The 9,462-nt window shown below is 32.2% G+C and overlaps 1 protein-coding gene across 1 annotated transcript; it reads right to left on the bottom strand.

Moving 5' to 3' along the window:
• Positions 1-271: 271 nt before the first annotated feature.
• LOC101209804 (putative leucine-rich repeat receptor-like protein kinase At2g19210) lies at positions 272-6,473 on the bottom strand. Its single transcript, XM_011656098.2, has 13 exons — positions 6,392-6,473; positions 5,748-6,294; positions 5,183-5,658; positions 4,819-4,957; positions 4,669-4,740; positions 4,478-4,549; positions 4,319-4,399; positions 3,874-4,025; positions 3,573-3,784; positions 2,441-2,567; positions 2,050-2,112; positions 1,768-1,957; positions 272-1,061 (listed from the first exon to the last, which is right to left on the bottom strand). Exons 1-13 carry the CDS (start codon positions 6,471-6,473, stop codon positions 641-643), a joined length of 2,634 nt encoding a protein of 877 aa, XP_011654400.2. The 3' UTR covers positions 272-640.
• Between the last annotated feature and the right edge of the window lie 2,989 nt (positions 6,474-9,462).

Raw genomic sequence — 9,462 nt, 5'->3', positions numbered from 1 at the left:
AAAAATTATAATGAAGTATATAACAACATTTTAAAAAAATTGCAAATATAACAAAGTCTATCAATAATAAATATCTATCAAATAAAACCAATATATACAACATAGTCGATTTTACTATATTTGCAATTCTTTTTAAAATGTTGTCAAGTGTGCTAATAGTTTGAATCCAATTGCTATATTTGCTATCTCTAAATAATAAATAAAAATGCACCCAGTGGAAGATCTATTGGCAGTGGACGAGAACTAAAATCCAAAATATGAAGAGAAGAAAAATCAAAAGGAAGTTTCTTTGTTGAATGAATGTAAAGATTAGAAAGTCCAAACGTTCATATTTTGAAGATTTTTCCTTTGTTTGAGTACAATAAGAGATGGAAGATTCGAAATACAGACTTGTTGGTCGTTAGCACACAGTTTAGGTAAGTCGAGCCGAGCGCATTCAGCTATTTACAAATGCAGAGGCTCTTAGTTTGATGCAGAAATTACAATCATTGCTTCATTTCTTAAACCACTTAGGCTATTTCTTAGTTCATAATATGAACAAACATTGACAATGCCAAAGACATTAAATTGTTGTTCATACTCTTCTTACATATCGACTTTTTGCAATAGAATTGTTTAGAATCACACACATATAGAACCTCTATCTAGCAAAAGGTGTTACTTCACTCTCTCTGAAATTCCTACTAACTGGATTTGATTTTCTCATGTCAGTGTCAGCGTTTTTTCTTTTCCGAGCTTTCTCTAACGCCAAACACTCGCTCAACTCCGAAACTACCTCTTTCATGTTTGGCCTATCAATGGAATTCAATGACAAACATTTCATTGCAATCTCCACTGCCTTCCAAGCAGAACTCAAGTCAAAGTTTTCCCTCACCTTTTGATCAACAATGCTCCTTATATCACCTATTTTCATCAATTGCATAACCCATTGGCTTATATGATATTTCTGTGAAGAAGCTCTGTCGATCATCAGGACTGGACGAGAAGTAACGATTTCCAATACAAGAACTCCAAAACTATAAACATCACTTTTCTCAGTCAACCAGCCAGTTGCATAATACCTGCACCCAAGATCCATGAATTGGTTTTGAAAAGTATAAGAAGTTTCATATATTGATTTATTGAGCTTATAGGGATATATGCAAGAACAGTGAACTCATTCAACTATTTGTGTGTTTTATTATAATGGTGATTTCACATAAACCTGCTTTTTATGTTAGACTCTCTATTGCTATATTATATATTCCAATTATTTAGTCTATTCAAAGATTATAAATTAATAAAAGATGAAAACCTACTCCAGATCAAGCAGCCCCATTGAGAAAATAAATTCGACGGGGTTGCTTCATTGAGGGTGGTTGGATTCTTGTTTGCGGTTTTTGGAAGTATAAAGTGGTGGTTGTTTAATATCACTTTCGTTGGGCTCTATTTCGTCCTTTTGTTGGAAGGTTTTAGAGCGTTAGGAGAAAGTTTCTTTTCAAGAATCCTTGTGTTGGTTCGTCAATTCGTGCATTGTTGAAAATTTTTCAATTTGTTCTTTGTTGGTTGGTGCTCATTTTTTTGGTTTCTTCGGTAGCTAGTTTTGTAATGCCTTTGTTTTTCCATATTTGAAGTAAACATGCCGATCGAAGTTGTTTGGAAGGAGATCTCTGTTTGATTGTATTATTTGTTCATATATTTTCTCTATTTGAGAGTTCGTATCTCTTAAATTTTTCTTTCCTTTCACTATATCAATATGTAGTTGATCAACAACCAAAACAAACTTACTCGGGATCGAGATAACCATCGGTCCCCGCAACAACGGTTGTCATATGAGTACGGCTTTCGGTTGGAAAACTCTTGGATAGACCAAAATCAGCTATTTTAGCTTGGAATCTTTCATTCAAAAGGATGTTTGCAGATTTCACATCTCTATGAACAATCGGTGGCCTACAACCATGATGCAGATACTCCAACCCTAGATTTCAAAGACCTCATTCAATCCCAAGAGGAATCATCAACAATACCAAAACATTGTTATAAACAAGATTAGCTAGAATTGCATCCAACCTTGAGCTGAATTGACTGCTACTTGCATCCTTTCCTCCCAACTGAGAACACTGCCTTTGCTACCTACATATCATTTTAATCTTCAGTTACTACTCACCAGTCAATATTGATGATAACAAAACAAACCTATAGAAAATGTAAGGATGCCTTGAATTTGTTATCTAGAATTTGTATTCAACACATTTAATATGTATGGTTATTTATGATTATGACTTGTGCAGTATATAAATGCTCTAACTCTTACTAACACACCGTTAGTAAATCATGTAAATTTGTGTGTTGACTCTCTTTTTTTACATTTGTCTGTTTAGGCGAATTCGCAGCAAAAAAAAAAAAGATATTAAAAGGGTGTTTTTCTCTCTAAAATAGAAATTCAAACAGTAACAGAAACCTGATAGATGCTCTTTTAAGTTGCCATTGTTTATGTACTCATAAATTAGAACCAGGTTGGTTTTTTGGCAGCAGTATCCAACAAGGCTGGTCAAGTTTCGATGATGAATTCTCAACAAAAGTTTAACCTGTAATGTAAACAAAGGGATATTTTCATGATACAGAACAGAAATGTAGAAAGAGAAATCAAGATTTGTTCAAGCAATTGAAAACAATAACACAAGCATCCAAGAAAATTAATGAAGAACAATAATCAAGCAAAGGAGAATCAAAGACAACGTGGAGCCTAGAGTGGTATCTATTTTTTACTTCAAAGACAACGTGGTCCTTTATTTTGGAGAAAATCTTTTGTATCTCTTTTGGTTTTGGTTCCGCCCTTCTTTCGAATCCATTTATATTTCTCTTAAAGTAACTTTGGTTTTTTCCTTTTTACTTAGGTCTCTTCCACTTGTTTACTAACGCTAGGCCCTTTTTTTTCCTCGAAAAATGGATGGAAAAATATCTTCTTCAACTTAGTTCTTGCAATTTTATTATATCCTTAAGATCAGGAAACGAGTGCCATCATAGATTCATAGGAATGTTTTGACACTATTTATTGCCAGCACACACTGCCATATACCAAAAAACTGACAGCTTAACAGTAAATTCTTGTTTACTTAGTGACATACATAATCAACGAAACACAAAGTATTGAAATGTCTTGAATCTGTTATCTGATGCAAGAACAATCAAATATGTGGCCTTGCTAGTGGGGTTTGGGAGCAACGCTCCAAAACCTATTTAGAATTAGTATTCAACAGATTTTAATTATTTGTAGTTATTTATGATTATGACCCTAGGGTTCAGAGAAGTGCATTAGATAAATTCTAATGTTACCGGCGCCGTTATTCTATACTCTATAACATTCACCTTGATAATGTTTTCTCTTTACCCTGGAGCTGTAACACATTTACTCATATAAATTTGTGTGTCAATCCTTTCTTCTTTTACATTTTTCAAATTATTTGTTTGGTGATTTCGTAACAACAAGAATGTTCTTCTGTCAACCATCTCGAACAAGATACTCCAGAAGATCTAAGAACTAGACTAGACACTGAAAAATCAATTCAAGGACGCTGATGATGATGACTTACCTCTGCTTCAAATTCTTTATAACCTTGAACCGAAGACTTAAGGACCTTCACGGCGACTTGACTATCATCCAAATTACCAAGGAATACTTTTGCAAAACCTCCTTCTCCAATTTGTCTCTCAAAGTTGTTTGTTATACGTCGTATTTCAGAGTAAGATAGTTGCTGTTTTTTTTCCTCTAGTGTTCCGAGTCTTATGACGGGCTGTTTCCGAGCTGTCAATAGGTGATGGTTTAAAAAGCATGATCATGGAAGTATGTCTTAAAGCTCTCACAAATCCTGCACAATAAAACTGTACTCTAACCTCTTTTTCTCCACAATATTATCAAGACTGATGTTGCAGCTAAGAGGACAAGAAACGATGAAACTATCGCTACAATCATAATAACATAACTCTTTTTCTTCTTTGGACAAGAAGATGAAGCACAAAGATCCGTGTTTCCTCCGGCTCCAACCCTTCCATAAAGCAAATGACAACACAATCAAGATTTTAAATTATAGTAGTAATCACTAACATTAATTTCCTTAAACACCACAGTTCCTGATCTTTGGAGATGTTTATTGATAGGTAAAACATATTGCATTTGTCAAAGAAATCTTTTTGTCTTCGTAAGCACGAACGAATACATACAGAAACATCCATAAAAAATTGACAAAAACAAGAAAAATAGCATGAAGACAAACCAACACTATTGAAACTCTATCGGAACAACTCATTTTTTTAAGAACTTGCAACAAAGATGGCATACCTTATTGAAAGGGATCCGTTCTTCGATCTTTCCACGAGTTCGCTTGGTATAGAACCAAGGAGTGGATTGTCTCTCAAATCTCTGCAAATATATTGCCAGTCAGTAATTAGTTTTCTAACAAAATACATTGATCATTCATTTTTGTGAAAAGTTACTCACAGAACTTTCAAGGACTGCAATTTGGATAGAGAATCGGGCACTGGTCCACTCAAGTTATTGTTTGACAAATCCCTGGCATAAGCAGTTCACTTAGACTACTGATTGTTGGTACAAAGAATGGAAAACCCCTTATAGTTTACATTATCAGAAAACCATCAAACAAGGAGGTTGTATAATTATTCTTGACTTACAAATATTGTAATGTTGTCAATTCAGATACATACGTAGTTATTTCCCCCACCAATCCACTTGAAGATAAGTTCCTGTTGTCGAGTTTATAGAAGTCCATGAAAGAAAATAGATAAGAATATAGCCAAATGATAGTATTTTTGAAAACTCACAAAGTGGTGATTCTATTAGGAATCTGGTCATCGTAGCTACAAATAAGACCATCCCACAAAAAAGATTTTGGCTGGCATGGATCACCCTGCCAGTTCTTTCTCACTCCATAAAATGATTTGATGTTCATCAAAGCAGTAACTGCAATATCCAAATGCAAAACCGAAAGAGCATGAGAGTATGATTACATTATATCTTATATTGAACAATGAAAATTATTTTAAATAGTGAAACTATTAAAAATATTTACAAACACGTCAAAATTTTACTTTTTGCTATATTTGTAAATAAGTTGGTTCATTTTGCTATATTTGAAAACAGCCCAATGACAGAGAAATATACTGCAAATGAAAACTCAGCACGTACTGTCCTGCTCATCGGTGCGTGATTGCAACGTGTCAAGCACCAAGTAGATTTCAAGAGCATTGAGAATGGGAGGAAGATTTGATGCATTAGTTTTTAATAATGAAAATGCAATATTTTCTCCACTCATTGGGGATGTGCTAGACAATGTAGTTGACTGCAAGTAATCAGGAGAGAAAGGTCCATGAAAATAATTTCCATTTTGATAGATGTTAAATTCCCTTAATTGGTTGGCTTGAAGCTTTTCCAAATCAGCAAAGTGCAGGAATATATGATATCTTGCACTGGGATCTTCAGGAACCCAGTGAAATTCCAGAGGATCACTAGCATTATAGGTTGTGATGGCAGTGCTCATTACAATTCCTGGTAAATTATAAGAATTGCTGCCTCCCGAATCAACTGTAGATGAAGTGTTCATAATTTTATAATTAAGAAAGTTATAAGGCACCCAGATCCTATCAGAAATGTCATCATTGTACCTGAAAAGAGACATAAGGACATTCAAGCATCAGCTTCAGTAAAAGTAAAACAAGTTTCGTTAACCATTTTTTCCCCATAAACGTCTTACCTGACGGTTCTGTTGATTGTTGAACCAACGTCCAACCGTCTGTGGAGAGCTAGCAAATCAAAATCAGTGACATAACTTGCATTTTTCAAAAGCCTAAGCTCCAATGCTGATATAAAAGGTGATCCAAAGCCAGTATTGACCAAACAAATGCATATGGAAGATGTAGGAAGTACATGTACAACTTCTTTGATTATGATGTTGGATTCATTCCCCATTACTACTGTACCCCATTTATTAACTCCCATGTATAGATCGAAAACTGGAGCAGTACCTTGACCGTCATAGCTTCCATACATAAAACTTGCCCTGATCAAATACTTGAAACCTTTGCCTTGAGCAAGCTTTATGGTGTAACAGTTTCTTTCTCCTTCGGGAAAGCTTCTAACATACCAAAACTGTTGTGGAAGAGTGGTAGTGTTGAAATCTGATGATATGCTCTTACTTATTCCAGTTTCTGTGAAGTTTACATCAGAAATGTACTTTATGTTTGTTACACTGTCTTTGTAGCTTGAATTCCCTGAAATTCCACAATCAATGCTGATGAATCCTGAACAACAAAATACACAAACAGATAGACAGTTATTTTTCTTATAGAAAGATAAAACCAATTTGAATATGCAACTCATTGAAACACAAGAACAAACCTGATTGATCCTGTGCAGAAACAAGAAATGAAATGGCTAAAACTACAAAGATCTGAAGGAGGAAGTATTTTATCTGCTCCATAATCATCAGTCTTAATTGGAAAGAGAGCAGCTAGAAATCATATGTGGGTGTTTAATTGGCTCTTTTTGTGTGTGTATTTTTACGAAACCATGTAGAAAACAGCATGATAGACCAAATCAAACAGCTTTTAGAAGCAACGTATGACCCACTTACGCTAGCCATTCTTTTTAGTATATCATTATGAAAATCCAGTTAAAGCCAAGTTGAATTATTTTAGGGACATCTTATTAAAAAAGAATGTGGAGGGGAGGAAGACTTTACTCTCCATAGCTGTCATAGTTGACAGAAAAATCTTTAATCTCTCTTTATATGGTAAATGATTCTAAGTCAAATCAAAATCATTGACATTGTTGTTTATTCTATTATACAACATAACATTCAGGTTAAACTACTAAAAATGCTCTGATAGTTTTGTTTGTTTCGATGCCAATAATCCCATAAACCATTCATTCCTTTCTCCTTTCATTACCAAATAATTTTGCGATAGAATCTCATATTACCAACAAAGCTAAAATGGCATAATTCATCTACAACTCCTCCGTCCATGTCAACTTTGATTCCGTGTTTTAACAATAAGATATTGTTTGGAGCATATTGAATTGATTCGCAAAGTCAAAGTATAAGTGAAACTTTTTAAACAAAAGTAAAACTAACTTCAAAGTGCATGTGGATCATAAAATAAGAATATGAAATAAATTTATTTCGATCAAAACATTAAAAAACCGGCGCAAGAAAGAAAGAGATTAGAGTAATATAATAACCTGCATCGACAAAGTCAGCAAGAATCTTGAAGAACCAGAGAGAGAGAGAGAGAGTTGGGGAAAACACGAACTGGGAACGCGGAAAGATATATAATAAAGAAATGCAAAGTCAGAGAGAGCGAAGGAGAGCAGAAATTGATGGGGAAGTGGAGAGGAATAATTGGTAATGAATTCTGAAAGCATATCGCTAAACTCTGAAGCAGTGACACTAACGACTAACGAGGATTGTTGGCGCCAAGTGATGAAAAATGAGAAGACGTTTGTTTGTCGGTTTTTTTTATTTTTTCTTTAGAAAAATTAGTTTGTTTGTCTCCAAACACTCTCCTTTGCGTCACCAAATTAAAAGTTGTATTTGACGTGAGTGGTAAGAAAATTGAATCCTCAAAACTTTATAACAAAAATTTATTCTAAATGATAAATTTATAAAAATATTTACAATTATATTAAAATATCATATATTTTTTTAATGGAAAACTAAATATTTTTATTTTATTTTATTATATTTAAAAATAACACCTTCCATAATTCGTATAATTTTTTACCATTACGTTTGAAGGTGCAATATTTTAATTTTGATAAGTTTAAAGATTTGTTTTTTTATTTTTATTTTCTATAGTTAACATTATAATTGCGTCTGTCATTGTACTTTAGAATGATATGATTAGCTCTTCTTTTTACGAGAATCATGTAACATCTAAAATAGGTAAAAAAGAGAGAAAAAAAATACTATATTTTTAGTTTATCCATGGATAATTGATGTCTTAACCATCCGATTATGCTTTTAGAAAATAAATTGCGACATCTAATTCTCATCACTGCTCAAGTCTACATTGAGAGTCACCATTTTTTCAAATTGTGCAAGTTGTTGTTCACACAAGATTTCAACGGAACTGTATTTCGTGGAATTGAACTTTGTATATTGGTTTGTATAGTGAATACAGTCTCTAATATTTACTCATTTGATGTTTTCTCTTCAATACAAATTAAAACTTTGAAGATCTTGATCTTCGGTCTTCAGGATGTTGTAGTTGCAGTCAATTTGAGCTTCGATCTTCTAAAATTTAAGAAAAGTTAAATTTTCATAATTTTCAATCTTTCAAAAGACATTGATCTCAAAGTTGATAAGAATTTACAGGCCTAAAACCCTAAAATGAAGAAAGATCTAGACAAAAAATCTAAATTGAATATGAATTTTCACAAATATCCCAAACTGTAAATTATTTTCTTTATCAAGAATTCGTATAATTTTTGGACAATATAATGACCTTATAATCATTATTAATTATATATTATATTCGTAATAATATTTCAATTATTTTGTTATTCAAAATACTTTCAATTTATTATAATTTTCATAACATCCTTAAATAAATGTGTATCTCTACTATGGTAATAATTTGAGAATTTTTTATAATAAAGTATAAAACAAAATTTATTCTAATATGGAAAATTATGCAAATTAATTGTAACCGTGAACAATCTTTCATCTCCATCACAAATTTATACTCAGTTTTCATTAGTTGTCGGCAACCATTTATCTCCGTCATGTTAACCTTCTAACCTTTCATTCATAAATTTAACCCTCTAATCTTTCGTTAATAAATTTCTAATTTTCAACACTGTGTACTTCATCTTTCAACATCCTTCACATTAATCTTCCTTTTTTTTTCATAGATTTCACAGCCTTCAATATCATTGTTCATCTTTTCATATTTGGTCGGATATTTATTTTCTCATTTCATTCTCATTAAACTTTCGGTTAGTATTCTTTTTCAATTATTTTCATTATTCTACATTCCATTAATTACAAGAACACATATATAATACACATATTATATAATAAGTCATCCGAAAATTTCACACTAGTAAATTTTCATTATTATACTGTATACCCATATGATATAATCATTTTCTGATTTGATTTATTATATATATACCATATATTATTTACAATTATACTAGTTTTTTAATATTCTCCCAAAATATAATAGGTTGTATATGTAATTTATTAATTATATATCACATCTTATTTACAATTATAATAGTTTTAATTTATCCGTAAGATATAATAGTTTTATTTGATGATTTATTATATATATATCACATCTTATTTACAATTATACTCAACAACAAAGCAACGAAGCTATATGAAGAAAAAAGTAAGGAAGATTTAGAAGGAGCAATGCTCAGGGGGTTTACTAGTGTTAAAGGAAAGTCCTCTCGTGGAA

The sequence above is a fragment of the Cucumis sativus genome, chromosome 4 (assembly GCF_000004075.3).
Source record: "Cucumis sativus cultivar 9930 chromosome 4, Cucumber_9930_V3, whole genome shotgun sequence".
Lineage (NCBI taxonomy): Eukaryota > Viridiplantae > Streptophyta > Magnoliopsida > Cucurbitales > Cucurbitaceae > Cucumis > Cucumis sativus.
The sequence above is the reverse complement of the archived record's forward strand: the minus strand, read 5'-3'. Positions and strand labels throughout refer to the sequence as shown.

What these genes read in the sequence shown, in the direction of transcription:
- LOC101209804 (XM_011656098.2), bottom strand. Translation starts at nt 6,473, where the DNA reads ATGGAGCAGATAAAATACTTCCTCCTTCAGATCTTTGTAGTTTTAGCC. An exon ending in CCTAATAGAATCACCACTTT is followed by an intron (nt 4,741 to 4,818) that starts GTGAGTTTTCAA and finishes ACTCGACAACAG; the next exon opens with GAACTTATCTTCAAGTGGAT. An exon ending in ATAAAGAATTTGAAGCAGAG is followed by an intron (nt 2,568 to 3,572) that starts GTAAGTCATCAT and finishes TTTACATTACAG; the next exon opens with GTTAAACTTTTGTTGAGAAT.